This window comes from Apteryx mantelli, chromosome 4, assembly GCF_036417845.1.
Source record: "Apteryx mantelli isolate bAptMan1 chromosome 4, bAptMan1.hap1, whole genome shotgun sequence".
NCBI classification, from domain to species: Eukaryota; Metazoa; Chordata; class Aves; order Apterygiformes; family Apterygidae; genus Apteryx; species Apteryx mantelli.
The window spans coordinates 33,504,104-33,521,156 of NC_089981.1; the positions used below are offsets into that span (position 1 = coordinate 33,504,104).

At 33.6% G+C, this 17,053-nt stretch overlaps 1 protein-coding gene across 1 annotated transcript in view; it reads right to left on the reverse strand.

The window, feature by feature from the left end:
- Positions 1 to 17,053, reverse strand: part of ELP4 (elongator acetyltransferase complex subunit 4) — a 157,886-nt gene that overhangs the window by 83,968 nt on the left and 56,865 nt on the right. The window contains exons 7-8 of the mRNA XM_067295349.1: positions 16,286 to 16,474; positions 1,559 to 1,667 (exon numbers count right to left, since the gene is read on the reverse strand). Of these exons, the coding sequence (XP_067151450.1) occupies positions 1,559 to 1,667; positions 16,286 to 16,474 (298 nt within the window). The remainder of the gene's footprint in view (positions 1 to 1,558; positions 1,668 to 16,285; positions 16,475 to 17,053) is intronic.

The window sequence follows — 17,053 nt, forward strand, 5'->3', positions numbered from 1 at the left end:
TAAAATATTATTCTATAAATTTTATTTAAAGATTGTCTATACTGTTCTCTCTTTTGTTATTTTATTGACTGTTCAACCATCTAAATTTGCAGGCAGCTTAATAAAATTACTAATGCACGATTCATTGAAGAATGCAATAATTAAATCAAACTTTTCCTCACTAATGGCCAAATCTTCCATCATCTGCAGTAAATAATCTTAAAAATATATTTGTAAGTGAAAAGAATTCACACTGTTAAAACCATTAAAAATACTTACCTATTTTTAGAATGTTAAACAAAGCTTGCCTAAAATACCTCAAAAGCTATTTATTGCCATATAATTTTTATTAAGTAGTACCAAAATGATGGAGCATACAATTTTACAGGAAAACAGGAAATATCTGCTAAAATACATATATTGTCCTAAAAGATCCCTTCAGTGCTATGAAAAGGCGTATCAAAATGACAGAATTACGTTAGCATAAACAAATACCACATCTCACTTATACAATTGGAAAAATAATTAGGCAAATTATTCTAGATTTTGTTTACAGTTTCTTTTTAATCTGCCTTTTTCAGATAATCAAATATACTTTACTTTTTAGCCAAAAAGATTTTTCTCTGATTTATTAAATTACAGCCTGCATATACACAGTGGTGTCTCAGCACCATCTTTGCTTCTTTTTCTACATACTCTGCTATGGAAAACACTGCCACATTCTCACATGTTTACAGCAGGTTTCGGATAAGCAGTTTACTTTCAACTAGAGGTTTCCATGGAACTACAGTAGTATCACAATAATAATAGCTGTAATTTATGCACACTCAGAGCACCGCTCTGGATTAGCTAAAACTGTTTGTTATTCACTGCTTGGGCTATGCATAACTTCTAATCTAATCTTTTAAAATTTAAATAGTTCTGCTGCAACAGCTTACAAAATCTTTGGGATACGAACTACAAGATTAAACACCCTTACAGGTTTTGAAGATAAATCACTCAAAAGGTTGAGAAAAATTATATGCCTTTATACCAAAATTAGTTTCATATTTTAAATGCCACACATATCCGCATTCATTACTCCAAATGCATAACTGCTATAACATAAAGCAGAAGAACAGTACATTATTTTTAGATAAAGTTTACATATCACATCATTTAGCAGTTTATTCACCTTAATATAATATATGTTTTTCCATGTTCTCTATTTAAAACTTGGCAGATCAAAAGTATTGATTTCATGACAAGTTCAGCTCACTGGTCAGATGATTGCCAAGCCTCCTCTGCATGTGAATTCCCCAAAGCCTGCCTGTTGAGATGTACATCTGATTGAGCCATGCCTCAGTAATACGGCTTGACAACATGCAAGGAGTTGCCATGTTTCCTTTGCAGCCCTAATGCACTTTAGTGAAAATTTTCCTAACTCAAGACTGGTTAGCAAGGAGAAACATTTAAGAGGTATATTCGAAAATAAAATCAATTGCCACTTTATAGCAGATACTCTAATTGGAGGCTAACCTGCTAAGTGCCCTAGAAACACTCAGTGCAGACTTTTTGCATTGCTAAAGATGGAACTTACCGTGGTAATCCTTGTATAATGGATTGGTTTCTCTCTCAGAGCCAATAAATGATTCAAGACCAACTACCACATCTGACAAGTTTGTTACACGTTCCATAATTGCTTTATTCTGTAAGACATGGAAGCAAAATACACATCCTATGTGATGAAAAAGATAATTAATGTTCATGGAGTAAGCCGTGGTCTTCTCAATGACAAACTGAAGAAAATATAGGTCATCAATACCTAGAAACTATCTCAGAGGTTTTTTTCTAAAAACAAACAAACAAACAAACAAACAAACAAAGACCTGAAATGTGCTTCTGAAAGAAAACATACACTCGACATTAAGAAACCATAAAAGAGCCAACTCAGAATTAATTTTCTCTTTTTCCTAAAACTTTCTAACATACACATTTGCTCACATTGGAGATAGTGAGAAGCTCATGTGGTAGTTAAGCACCTCTCACTGACTTCTACCATGAGTCAGATGCCCAGCTTTTGTGTGTGTTCTGAAAACCTTGTTCTTTAATACACTTAGGTACATCACATCTAATATTTTGAGCAAGCACAACATATATGATTACTCGTTTTGATCATCACTAGAAGAGAACAGATTAAAAAGTAAAAGCAAAGTATTTTCTCCAGTATTTTTCTTTCTTAAAGTTCCTCATTACATAACACATGAATCTGAAGCTTCAAGTCAAATTACCATTTCTCAATATATTTGTGATTTATAAGTGGTCTCATCTCCTATTCAACAATGCATTGTCATGTGCCTTACATCAGCTGCACAGTTCTTTTTACTTAATTTTATATAGCAGAAAGCAATATTAAAAGATCACAACAGAGATCTTCATAGGTAACTAAGCATAAAATGTTCTTAATAATTACTTTGATGATGTCACTATGTAATGAGCAAAAAAATGAGACAAAATGGACTAAAAAGCAAAACACTTCTTTAAGATAGGAAGTACTTGTCTTAAAGCTGCCTGTACAGCTTGTATACTCTCGTTCCTGATGGCTGTAGATTCTATACCTATAATACTTCCAGGGGTACCAAGACCAATCACCTCAAAATACCCCTTCCAAGTAAGAAGAATTAGTTCTGTAGCTCTAAGTTATAATTTTGTATTTTTTATCAAATTTAAAGCCTTTTGTATATTCTGCACCTCTATAAACTGTGACTGACACTTTGTATGAAAGGTCAATTTAAATATTCATAAAGAATATTGGTAAACTACTTTGTAAATAATAATTTATATAATAATTAGGGCCAGAGAGAAAGGGACCAACCCTAGATATGTTAGTAAAGTCTATGCATTACACTGGCACATGGGTTTATTAAAATAGTGAACAATACACCAGCTGCTTTCGCATTTCCACATTTGAACAACTTAGCCTATTTCCTAGCCACCAAGAAGTCTACAAAGCCAGACGTGAAAGGTGGACATTTCCTACTCCTATCAGAGAAGAATCTGAACTCTATTTTTAGACCATTACATAAAGTAACCTGTGGCCTGTCCTGCACACACCAATGTGCTCAGGTTAGGAGGTCTAAACCCATTCCCTGGTACCCTTATACCCCCTCCCTTCCCCACCTTATGGGCCAGATGGCATTAAATCCTGTGAACTGATCTCTTCAAAGCCACTGTTTGTGCCGAGGCCAAAATGGTGTATCCCCATGGAATCAGAGAACTTAAATTTCACCTACAAAGCCAACTTCATGGCTTATGATAAAATAGAAGTTATGCTACAGAATTTCCTTTCTGAGGAATAACAAAATCCTGCCTACACATCAGACACCAGTCTTTGTTATTGTGTGCCCTAATTACATCCACCACTGAAATATTAAAGCAGACTTGCAAATTATTTCCTCCTCAAAGAAAAGAGAGACAGTATACTATATTTTAATGGAGCGTCTTGGTCACACTATCCTACAAGGGCAGTCACATAGATTGGAAATTACCTTATTTTGCCAGTTCTTCAGCAGGTTGCTAGATGTTACTTCTAAGCAAGCAACACAAAACTGTTACACAGATAGATACTGATGATTTCTGGAAGCTAACCTAAACTCTTAGCATAGAAAAAATATTGCACCATTTGAAAAAAAGTTTGCTGTCTATTAATGTTTTTGGCTTGCTAGTATTGATAAACAATGGGCTACAAAAACTGAGGACAGAAAATGCTCAATCATCAACATGAAATTCTCATCACTACAAGTCCTGTAAATCATAAGAACAGCATCTTTTCTATTTAGTCTTAATTCTGTAAAAATTGAAGAATGCAATTAAGTGCAGCTCTGCTGAGACTGCAATTCAATATTTGCCTAATGATACATAGTTCAATACATTTGTTTCAGCTGTTTTCTGAATCGGTTTGCTTTCTTAAAGTGTAGTCTGTTTGTCTATACTGATTTGTTTTTGTTTTTACAGTATGTCAAAATATTCTCCTGGCTTTATGCAGCGTATCTTGGGAAATATTTTGCACAATGAATTGCCACAACAGATAGATGTTTGCTTACGTGGCATTGTTGTCGCAGATCTATACCTATCATGTATTTTCTAGTTTGCAATGTTCAGCACATTAATGTGCAATCGATGCTGACGTCAGCACACAGATAGTTGTGATGTATGGCATCCTGACATAAACACACAAATCATGTTGCCCCATCTGGGCTCGAAAATTTAACAGAGCTCCAGATCTTCCTCCAGCCCCATACAAATCTACCTCCTGCTTCTGGCATAAACTTGGCAGCTCTGGAGATGAGCCAGGACATGGTTAGGAGGGAAGCCAGGAATGGGGAGATTCAGGGAAAGAGTTTGTTGGCAGCTAGAAGAGGTATTGTTTTAAATTACATTAAAAAAAAAACAAAAAACAACCCAATCCTGGAAAGTTTTCAGTCTTGCTAGATGTACTGCAGTTCTTCTAAATTAGTTAGTTCAGCCAAAATGTAATTATTCTAACAACATGGTAGCAACCCTGTTGTGCAGGCTGGGCTGGGCATCCATTCTATACCTTACTTTGTGTACACTATTTTAGACAGAAATTTTTTTTTAAGCTCAGATTTGTAATATTTGGGCTCAACCAAATTGTGCTTTCAAAAAGATGTCTTAAGAAAATCCATTTAGCTAGTTTGATATGTAAATGGAAACTATATAGATGTTTTTAAATACCAGCTTCTGGGGAAGGGTGTTTATGGAAAAAATTGCTTTGTTCTACTAATTTATTCACAGAATCTACATAGCTATGAGTAATTACTTGTGTATGTTTAAAAATATTTATCCATAAATAAAGCAGTTCAAAACTTATCATCTTCTGTGTCTGACTATAAAGCATGGTATTCTACTAACACAAATATGTGTATAGCCATGTATGATCAGATTCACATACTGCAATTAATACTATTTATTTTTACTGGATTGACTTTAATGTACCACAATTTTATCATTACTACTATTAATCATATCGGTCTTGGTTCATCTGGATGACATATTAAAAAAAAAAATCTTTCTTTCTTCTTCTCCACTCTAGTTACTTGTTCTCCTCTAATCTGTCAAAAATTCTGCAAAACCCAGAAATGTGTCCTCCCATTTTTATATTCTGAGTTTCTAAAGAAATTAAAAACCTCACAAAGTTTTATGTAATAAAAATGTTCAAATTTTCAGTCTTTGTGATGAAGTAAGTAAACAAAAAGTTCCTTAAAACAACTTTTCTATACAGTACTTAAACAGTCTTAAAATTTAAAAGGAAAATAGAAGACTCACATTACAGTGCTACAGTAAAATCCAACTAGCATCTGTATAAACACATTAAGCTTTTGAGTCACAGATTTCATATATTTACATTTGTATTCTGACTAATACCTTAACACAATCGTAATATTGTTTTATACACTGAGTAGAAAATTAGGAATTATATGACTAAGTCTCTTTTCAAACAAACATTAGGCATATTATTTTGGTAGAAAGGGTTATATTCAACTTTTGCACCTTTATATTTTGGTAAAGTAACCCCACCACTGATTTTCTTTCAAAACATGCAATTAAAAGTTAATACAGTGAATCAAAATCATAGACCTAAGGAAAGTGAAACCTAAAATAGCTTCATTACCTAAAAAAAATTTACAGAGAAAATTAGTACTAGGCAGTTTAAATGTGAGTTACTGTATTGTATTACATACAACACAAAATTTAAAGATGAACTCAGTTATCAAAACATCTATATTATGGTTTACCAGAAATGTTAAACTGACAAGTTTTAGCAAACAGAACCATCATTCTTAAATGACAAATACTCCCCCAAAAGTTTTTAGATGAACAAAGTGCAAGTTCCAGTCTAGGTAAACTTGTAATTGTAGAGATTGATTTCTGTTGTTACCAACAGGTGAGTCCAGTAATCTCCACACTTCATTTGAAAGAACAGAAGGTCTCGATAATAAATAGCAACCAAGCAAGTTTATGCAAACAAAGAAGAATGTTTTGAATTTAAAGCACATTTTGGTTTGTGAGTTTTCAAAACAAGCTCAAAAGTTAGTTGTGGCTATTTTTGTCTCTATTACACTCTGTTGTAAAGCTGAAGTAAGCTGTGTTACTATAATATATGTAACCACACCGGACTATAATGAAACACTGGCTGGGTATTCAACAGATGAAATAACTCTTGATATTTTCTGAGAAATCGCCATACAACAATGTGGTAATGTCTTCACAATATACAAATATTTAGCACTTGCTATTACTACTTAATCCCCAAAGTATTTTAAATTGAAAAGATAAATTATTAATATTTAAGAAACATAGCTTAAGTATCTATCACCATTTGTTAGTTACTACTACTAATAAAATCACAGAATTACCCTTACATTTTATTTTGGTAAATAAAAGTGTGCCATCTGTCCAGCCAACATCAAGGTGCTTCCTAATAATTTTTTAAGTATTAGGCCTTTGCACTAATTTTATAGAGAGATACAGTTTGTAAGTTTTTTCGCTAGTCACAAATCCTGAAAATATAACAAATGCTCTGCCTAGACATATTATACTGGTAGTTAACAAAGACTGTGTAGACTAAAATTATACACTTATTCTAAATTTAAGTTGATTAGCACTTTTTTAGTGCTTGCAGACACCAAATCTACTAACTGCACTTTGAATTTTGGCTATAAAATGAATTTAGGCTCAGAATACTAAGATCACTAGAATATAAGATGTGCAACAGCAGTCGGATTAAGAGACTAGGGTATGTAGAAATCTGTATCAATATCACAGGAAAGCTGAATACAAAAGTGTGATGTCTTTGCTGGAAGACAGATAGCCTAGGAATATATTTCAAGGATTTTCTACAAACTTGAATGCCTTCAATAGTAAGAAATCCACATTTAAAGATTCTGACAGCGTATGCATCTTTTTTTAACCTCTGAAGAACCTTACTGACTGCAACAGAACTTGAGGAAGTATAAATGTCTGTTCACACGGATGGAATCGCAGTATAGCTTTTGGTTGATTTGTTTATGTGTACACTACTTTATATTGCTATATTAGCTAATTCAAGCAATGAATAGTATCTTTGAATAATTTTTTATAAGTTACAGAAGCAAAGAAAGGACATGTAGCAAAGACACGAACAGGTCAGTTAGATGCAACATACTCACAATATTGGGAAGGGAGTGACAAAGCATCTGTTGGCCAATATGTTACATGATGCATTAATTCCAGATCTTGGTTGTTCTGTTAAAGTTTCTTTTAATAATGTTTGCACTGATAGTCTGTATAAACTCAGAGTCCTTCAAATGAGAAACTAGGTAGAAAGAATGTTTTTGTATCTTAAAGCCTCAAAACATTTGAGCCATGGCTACCTTCTCTTACACCTGAAACGCTGCGACTGCCATGGGAATTCAGCAATGATTATTACCAAATTTTTCAGATGAAGGTGGAGAACACAGTATCTAATTAAAAATTTCTGGATAAATTTTAAGGAAAAAAAATCACCCAGGAAATCAAAATTAAATACTACACACTAACAAAAAATACCTTTGTATCTTCACCGAATATGAGTGGCCTGAACTCGTCTACTACTCAAGCTAAAAAAGAATATAATGTCAGCAAACCTTGGTACTCTACAAGATACAAAATATTTCTGTTATTACATTGAGGGAAGACCTAAGATGATCTTCTTTACGGTGACATCAAGGGCCAACAGTGAATAAGTGATGTATGTTTGTTTCTGTTCTGTTTCTGTTCACCATATGATACTACAAACAATATAGGTAAAACAAGTCAATAACAGTTGCTGCTGAGACCTACTGAAATGAAAGTGAACTAAAATTACATAGTTTAAATAAAACTTTCCATCTGTTGATCTCAAAGAGCTTTACAAAAAACAGGCAAGCACAGCATTCCACATTTACAAGTAATGTAACAAGCACAAAGATGTCACATGAGTTTTCCAGAGTCAGAAACGAGTCAACAGTGAGCTGGGAACAGAAGAAAGTTTTTCTTTGAATCCCTGTCTATCACTATCTATTTGAGGCTGAGTTTAGGAGGCTGCGGCTATGGTTTTAGGGTACTGAGTAAATATTTGGTGGTGTGGTGAAGATGACATTGGAGTGAAAGCCTGGAAGACGAGGTGCTGAAAATCTAGTTATCTTTCCGAAAGAGGTGACAGGTGAACAGGATACTAAGAGGTGACGCTTTTTGAGTTGAACCCCTGCTCAGTGCTTTCCCCTGCTGCCTGCAATTTCCTTACTGCTCGCTACCTGACGGAGCAGGCTGCCCGTGACTGGGGATGGCTCTGAGGAGCGGGAGTCTCGCCAGGAGTCCTGCTGCAGTGCTTAAAGGAGATAAGCCTGATCCAGCCCTATGCCTTTCTTCTCCAGTGAAGGATGAGGCTCTGGGAAGAAATGAGCATATAAGTTGGGCTGAGATGAGTCCAGAAGCTCCCCTGTATGGGATATGGTCCTTAGTAATGAAGCTGTCTGATTGTTTGTTATAAAAGCACCTCTGTAGAAAACTGTATGTTATTATTTTTCCTTAATGTCTGAAAAATGAAATGAACATTTGAACAATTTGTTTAGAAAATTAAACCTGTAAAACATATTCAGTGCTTCAAGTTGATCATAGTGTAATATAAAATATAGATGCAAAATTCTAAATAGACTGAAAAATGAGAGCCACATTTTGAAATCTTATTTGAAAGCCATAACAAAAATGCTAAAAATAATGTATTTGAGACTAACTGGATTAACTAAAATCTTAAGACTCCATCAGGAGTTATTCACTATAAAATAGGTTAATGGGAATTATTCAGTATAAAAAAGGCTTAGAAGGAGACATAAGAAAGTGTCTTTTGTTGTCATTTTGTCTGAAAAAATTCATTGCAGTTTGCTTACCAAACTGCAGAAAGGCTAAATATTCCTGCAACTTAAATTCTTTAAACAATGAATCATATTTTATTCACAAGTGACCAAAAGGATCCTCCACTATTATTTCACTTAGCAGAACACAAATACCAAAAGGAACATCTAATTGATGTTTGTAATCAAGTGGCAAGATTCTGAAATATAAAATCATTTAAAAACTAATCCCTTATTCAGTATAAAATTATAGGCTGTCATCAGGAGCAGGCTGGCAAAGCTAGGTCCAGATGGGAAACTGGCTGGGCAAAAAGAAGAGGTAGGGTGGAAGTGATGGGTAGGCTGGAAATGACGGAACCGAACAAAGGACATGACTGCTCCCTCTGCTGGCAAGGCCCTCGCCTGCTTTAATTTTTAACTAATGAGTAGGCATTTCTTTAATTATTTAGGAACTAGCCAATAAATAATGCAGAACGTTCCTTCCTCAGTCTGTTGCTGTGTGTTTGCACATTTTTGAACTTATGGTGCCCTATTTCACTAGAATAATTTGTCACAGAATTAAGGCTCAGGCAGTTATCTAATGGCAGAGTTGCTCGTTTTGTGTTTTAATCATTCACAAAATGAGAGGCAAAATTAATCTATTTACCCTTAGAAAACATTGTATTTTAAAATGTATATGCATTTCATATTTAATTTACATATTTCATAATATTATGATAAACTGTTCACCATATGATACTACAAGAAGAATCATTTTATGCAGCAGTAAGAAAACATAAAAGGAAACATTCTGCAAAAACACAGACATGCACAATTGCACGTCATACCAGAAAAGCACCGTTCTTGCACCCAGCACAATTCATGACCAGGGAATTCAGAGATAATGTTTGTACTGAAATGAAATTAAAATATGAGGAGAAGTCACTCACGACTTGATTTGTGATATAAATTAATAGCTGCCGTAAGAACATTTAGAAAAAATCTGTTCTAGGATTTTGGCCTACAACCAGCAGCTCCCAGAACAGGAGGGATCAGCTTTTTTGCCCACTGTTCTCATCTGAGTGCTGGCTGCAGAGCTCCTCCAGCTCCCAGCTCTCCAGAAGGCTCCAGCCCAGGAATCCTCGCCTGCCATTTGGTTTGCTGATTTTAATCTCACAGGACTTTCTTACAGTGGCTCCACTATGCTGAACTGGCACTTGCTCCTAGAAGTGAGTTATTATTAAACTTGTAGGTCAATTGTGGCACTAACAACTCTTTGGAAGCTTTCAGCCACGGTGTACAATTTGCTGGTCTAATTAAATATTAATTCTAAGTGTTACATTCTGTGGCTAAGAGCTTTTATTTTCCATCATCAGTCTGGAAGAGAAAGGTTACAAGGCTAATTTAATCTTTTTTTCCCCCCCTAGCATTAAAGCTTAACTACACAGGCACAAAAACATCATTAAAGATGCAGTATTCCTTTTTATTATGATTATATTGTAATTAATAGAGCTGGTCTAAACACAAAGATTTAAAACTAGATTCTGAAATTTCAAGTTTTTAAACGTCATCAAAAGTTCATATAAAAATGTTTCTAAGAAAACAATTCAATATTCTGTTATTTGGAGATCATTTAAGATGGAAAATATATATATGCAATGATTTAAATATAAAATAGTTTTGAAAAAATTGTTGTTCTTTGTTCTGAAATACAACAGATAAACCCTGTATTATTGCAACATTCGTAGGGTAATTTTTTTCAAGAACTTGCAAAAAAACCTAGTTTTGCTTCAGAAAAACAATCGAACCCTCCACTTGCTAACAGAATTACTTGCTTAAAACAGGCAACTACATTGTCCTGCACTATTTAAAGCCACTCTTCTAATTTTTACTTAGCAGTGTCCAAATGGGCTCAATACATGAGCCTCTTCCCGTCTGCTTCCATAACAGTTGTGTCCATGTCTGGACACTGGGCATTATATTAACTACTTAGTCCAGTAGCCAAAAGATTCCATATGCTTGAACAGATGACTATCTCCATACTGTGATGGGATATTTAACTGTTTAGATCTAATATTGCAGTTGAGAGACTTAGTTCTAAATCTTATCTAATTTTTAAAGTTTTCACGTGGTTATTTTCAGATCACATGGATAAAATGTAAAATAAAATACAGCCATGTTGCATATACTCCTTAACTTTTAAAGTTAAACATATTTATTTTGGAAGAGCGATTTTTTTTTGTTTAAGTTATTGAGGAGGTGGTGATCAGAATGTGAATATAAGGTCCGTCTACAAAGTACAATTTATTAAAATAAGAATGCTGTTATAGGCATGCTATTTTAACATTTAATGTGACTGTCTTTTATCATAATATAGCTAAGTCAATTGAAGGCCAATTACTATATGGATGTAAAAAGATGTTTCGCATGTACATTGTATTTGTTTTTGAAATGGGTAGTTGTTACCAAATCAGAAATGGTAGGGCCAGAATACAGCCTGTTAGCAACTACAAACTTGTTTTATTAAACAGTAAAATATTTCTATTTCTCCTGCAACTTGATTAGCAAATATTGTCCATAATAATAGAAATTGAAAACAAAATTATTTACTGTCACACAATTTACATTTTAAATTGTATACTTCTCTGCACTGTCAGAAACTCATGACTCTCAGTAGTTCTTTGTATGGTTGTTAAGCTAGAAGATTTTTCATGTGTGATTGTGTATGTGATATTAAAAAGCAAGCAGAAAATCCCAATATAGAAAACATAAGGACAATTTCATCTTCATAGTTTCTATTTTGCAGAGGATTTCAAAAGCTTCCTTAACTATGATAAACTACATGACATTTGATCTCGATACAAATTTGTATATAATGGCTATATCATCAAATACATCTGAAAGTTATTCAGTATTTTACACTTGTGAACGCTGAGAAGTTAGAGTTCTAAGGCATGCAATTATTCTTAGCTCTTGTCGAAGGAATAGAGATTTCAAACTGTGAGAAATTCACAAGCTATAGGAGTTCACATCTCATCATCCTATATGAGCAATGGATTTTAAAGCACTCAATAGCTTGACTTCAAGTTTAGTCGCTAAATTACTCAGTGTGAACACAAAAGGCTAAGGATGTGAAAAGGTTTGTTTCTGAGTTTTTCTACACTGAAACATACAGTAACTCATACACTTCAGTGAATTCAGAGCATCAAAACACTAATATTGTAGAAAATTAATTTTTAAACATATTGGATGAAATAATGAAAGTATCTTGCTAAACAGAACTTCAGACTCTGAGGAGAAGTACTGCAACTAGGCTTATTCATACTGACTTTTCATTAGTCAATTAATTTCCCTTGGTACATGCTGACAAATACGGTTGTTAGTCCTTACCAGTAATACAGCTTCATGTTCAAAATAAAGGATGGTTTTAATAAAGGAGATGTACTTCCCTTCAATAAAAATAAATGTTCTTATTGTACATATTGTAAGTATGATAAAGTAACTAAGTAATTTTTAGTACTTAAAGAAAAACAAAAGAAAAAACAATGGAAAATATTTTAAATTCTAATTTGGTGCTTTTGCAAATATCCAACAGTGATATTAAAGTCCTTTAGGTCACATGCTATAGCACAAAAACTTTTTTTCAATTGGGTATTAAAATGAACAGATTATCAAAATATAGAAAAAGAACTCTTATTTGTTTTTATAACATTTGTTAAATTCGTAAAGTGTAACAACAAAACAAATCCGTTGTCATTTTGCCCTCCTTGATCAATGCTTGTTTTAAAAAATGAAAGTATTTTTCCCTTTTTAAATGCACAATCTCATTTTATAGGCACAATGCATTTTCAAGAGGCGGTAGAAAGACTTGAAAAATAACCTTCCATCAACTATTTTAATCACATTCATAAGTATCTCAATATTTATTACCTGACAGACAGGGTAAGATAAGAGTACGTTCAATCAGTAGAAAATATCAATCAAGTAAAACTTGTCACACATCATGTGTGTAAAATTTATAATTGGATAAGTTTACAGTGAAATCCTTGAAATCCTCTTCCAGGATAATACATTCCTGGTTTTATTTCAGTTGAGAAAAGAGAATTTTTTTCCCCCGTGCACAGTTTACACTAGAAGTTTCATCAATAAAATACAAAGAATGTGTCCTTTAGTGGACTACAATTTCTTTAAATTATTCTGAAAAAACTCTGTACACAACCAGATTCTTTATAAATTTGTGTCTTGTATCTTAACCAACATACAGCCTTAGAGAAGATTATGAAGACATTCAGGGTCCCATCAAACTGGGTGAATGAGCATCATATTCTGATAGATGCAATTCAAAGTTATTAAATCCAAGACAATGAATAGCTGGAATAATATTAGAGCTATTCCAACACATTGGTGGATATGTACCACAGAGAGAAAAGCATCAAGAACAAAATCACTGTTCAGTGTTGAGTAGTGATCAAAGAGACAAAGCATACATTAGAACGTGGGAAATATGAGCAAACTGTCATGACATTAGTTTATTACCTTACTGCAACAAAATGAAGTCTGATTGAAAAAAAACTGTGACTGTTTAAAAATAGATTAAGGAGGCAGCATGAGAAAAAAATATATAAAAACGATCAGGATGCAGAGAAGATAAACTGAGGAACCCAACTTAATGCCTCATCATCCAAGAACAAAGATATAATTTATGAAATCTAAGGCAAAATAAAACATTCTGAAAAAGGATTAAACCATGCAGATTTAATTTGTGGAACTCACTGTCCCAGTACAACACGAAAAATGTTTGGCAAAAAATATAAAAGAATCCATTCTCAAACAATCTGTATCTATTGATAGTTTAAGATTTATATATGTGTGTGTGTGTGTGTGTGTATGTGTACATATACATCTATAGTCTGAGACTGGATACATATATATAGATATTATTCATATAAGAATGTAATTCATGCTACAGATAAGTCATTGGGTTGGAAATTACAGATAAGTCTGCATTGCAAAGGTATTGTCCCTACTGAAAATCAGTACTGTCAACTGTGAGTTTTATTCCTTCTTCACTGAGGTAACTAGCACTGGTGGCTGTCAGAAACAAGATATGGTATAAGTCACTACTAAAAGTCCATTTTTTTCAAGACGAAGCACGTATTTTTGTGCATTTATGCTCATCGTGTAGACATAAAACCTTGATTACATTTGGGTTTTGAAGTTATTTTAAGTTTACTTTCATGGAAATTATCCATATGAAGATTTTGCTTGCAGACCAACTAATTAAAACAGTTAGGAAGCAAAAGATAATGTAGCAGATATAGAAATATTTGTTCAGGGAATAAATGTGAAATTTACTACACTTTCAGAAAAATAGAGCGCATTTTCTATGCCTTCAGTGTCCTTATTGACTTTAAGGTTCAACAGAGAAAGCATATGCTAGACCTTACTTCGATCAAAATAAATACGTATGCAGAAATGCACTTGGAAAAAAAACAACAAAACCCCTCCTCTCATTCTCTTGTAAAGAAAAGATATTTTCTTTACTTTTTTAATCCAGTAAGAAACCTCAGCAACAGAATGGTGAGTAGCTGGGTTGTGAGAATGTGAGCAGCTGCTGTTATTATAACTAAAGGTCTGTCTACGGCTTGAGCCTGAGAGACCACATGTTCGGCTGTCCTCTCATCTTGCCATCCTCACCAATTAACTATTAACATGGAGGGCTGTACACATGCTCTCAGGGGCTCTTTAACAGGCTTCTTGGAGAGTGGAACAACTACACAGCAGGGCTCTGGGAACTGAGTAATGTGGGCTATAAGGAACCCTCGAGCAGCTTTGCTCCTCCTAATGACAGTTCTCGCCATAGCTTAGTGTTTAAATAAGGATACATGAAGTATAACAATTTCAACAAAATATTTAATGCTCTCATTTGTTCAATGTCGCTAAGCAAAGATTCTGGAAATAATGTTTCTTTTTTTTCTTCAGAATATTCTAGCACTTACTGTAGAACAATTCTGCTAAAATTCAAAAATAAAAGTTATATTAAAAAAAAGAGATTTAATTTCAATCCTAATTCCATCAGAATTGATTTATATGGAATTGATAAAAACAAAAACAACTTTCCAAATAAGTTTAAGAGAAACAAAACTTTATCCTTTAGTCTATTTTTTCCTAGAAATCTGCTCCAGAGATACTTCTAGGGTTCGTCTCTAAAATATGATCATCTCTTTTACTGACATAGTTTACCAATAAGAATACAGTGAAACAGACTGTACATTCCAGTTAGAAACTGGTAATTCCAATCTGCAAAAAGGTGCAAGCTAGTTTTACATTCACGAGTTATATTAATTGCATTAAATTTTGCTATCAACCTTTCTGAAGGAATAATGTCAGCTTATATTAAAAAAAGTTAAGTAAGGAGACTGAAGTTTGCACTGAAAGATATTTTCAAAAGGAATATTCATACTTTGGATCCCAATGGTGAAATAAGAAAATCAAGTTCCTCTCTGTATTTTAGAAGTAATAAGGGAGTCAGGTATCTAGATAAATAACATTTGCAGATATTCAAACACCTTTACAAAATGCAATATATATGTGAGGATGACGAAAGACTCTCATCCACTATGAAAAGATTTTGCATAATGAGGTTTCATCCAATACTTTTTTATTGTAATCAAATCAATACCTAAAATCATAGGTTCTCTGTTCATTTCGACTAATAATTTTGCTTTTATAAGTCACATTACCACTTGCAGAGAAAAGAGTATTTACATTTTTCCTTTTACTAAAAAAGTTGATTTCCAAAAGACAAATTTTAGACTTTATATACTCTCAGGAAAGCTGTTGTTAGCAGCTTTTGATTTTACAGTTGGGAAAATTACTCTCATACCATAATTGATTTATCCCTGGTCTCAACAAAGAGGCACGTCTGAATTAAAGCGTAAATGTATATCTCTCAGTTCCTGGCTTTAAAGACAAGATTAGTCATTATCATGATGAACGCGACAATTTAAGTCAGGGGACAAAAATGTCTTCTATCGAGACCCAAACTGCATTCTGAAGCCAGTGGAAAAGTGGGTAGGGATGTTGGCTGTTTAAAAAAAGAATCAGAAAAGGATTCTCTCTCTTTTTTTTTTTAATAGTTTCTGAAATTTTAATCTCTTTTAAAACAGACTAAGACCCACAGAAGGAACAACTGTATTTCAAATGGTTTTAAGCTTAGGTCCTGCTAGATTTTGCAGCACAAGACAGTCCCACAAAAGTATAGAAAGAATACAGAGAAGTTATGTTTTACCTTTACCCTTAGAACAAAAAAAGTTTTCAGAATGCCAAAAATTGGATTTATTTTCTTACCATCTTTATGAGCTTTTGTTAACTCACGTAGCGCAAACTATGAAATACAGCAAAGACAGCATTCCTACCTGGATAAGATGAGCAGGCACTGTGATGAGGCAGGCTGACAAAGATTTTCTGAGGAGGCCACGGAGAACATAGAGAAATTTCGTAAGACTGTGACTGTCTTCGGGATTATCAGTGCTACAAATGTCATCACCCCACAACATGGCACCCAGACTCTGAATTCCTATCCGCAAAATATTTTTTTGTTTTTTCTATTGAAAGAAAAGCAAAACAGCCACTTGTTATTTTTCAAACATCAAGAGAAAAACCTTACGTAATATATCATTTAAAACCCCCTCCAATTTATAGAATTCAGATCCATAATAATTAAATAAATTATCATAGCTTAATCTCAGAGAATCTTGATAAAAATTACAACTGCAATGGGATATTTTCCACTGACTGGGTAACATGCTATGCTAGATTAGCAAGTGCAATAGATAGCATGGAAATAAGGCAAACTAATTTGCATTTTAGAAAACTAACCAATTAAGTGTAAATACATTTTAACTGAAAATACAAGGAAAAATTATGATTTTTCATGTCCTCTCCCTTCTCCATCACTGCCTTAAAAAACATGTAAAAGAATCTTTTCTCCCCAAAATATTTAAGGTTGGAAGGGCCTGAGAGTAATACAAACACAACTATAACTCTTCCCTGTATTTTTAACTTTCTCACTGTGCACTTTTATACCCTGACCTTTCTACCTGTTCACTTCCCTTTCACTCTTCCTACTACTACTAAATGACCACGGTTGGTGGCCTTCCTCACTGACGCATGACCACGTCACT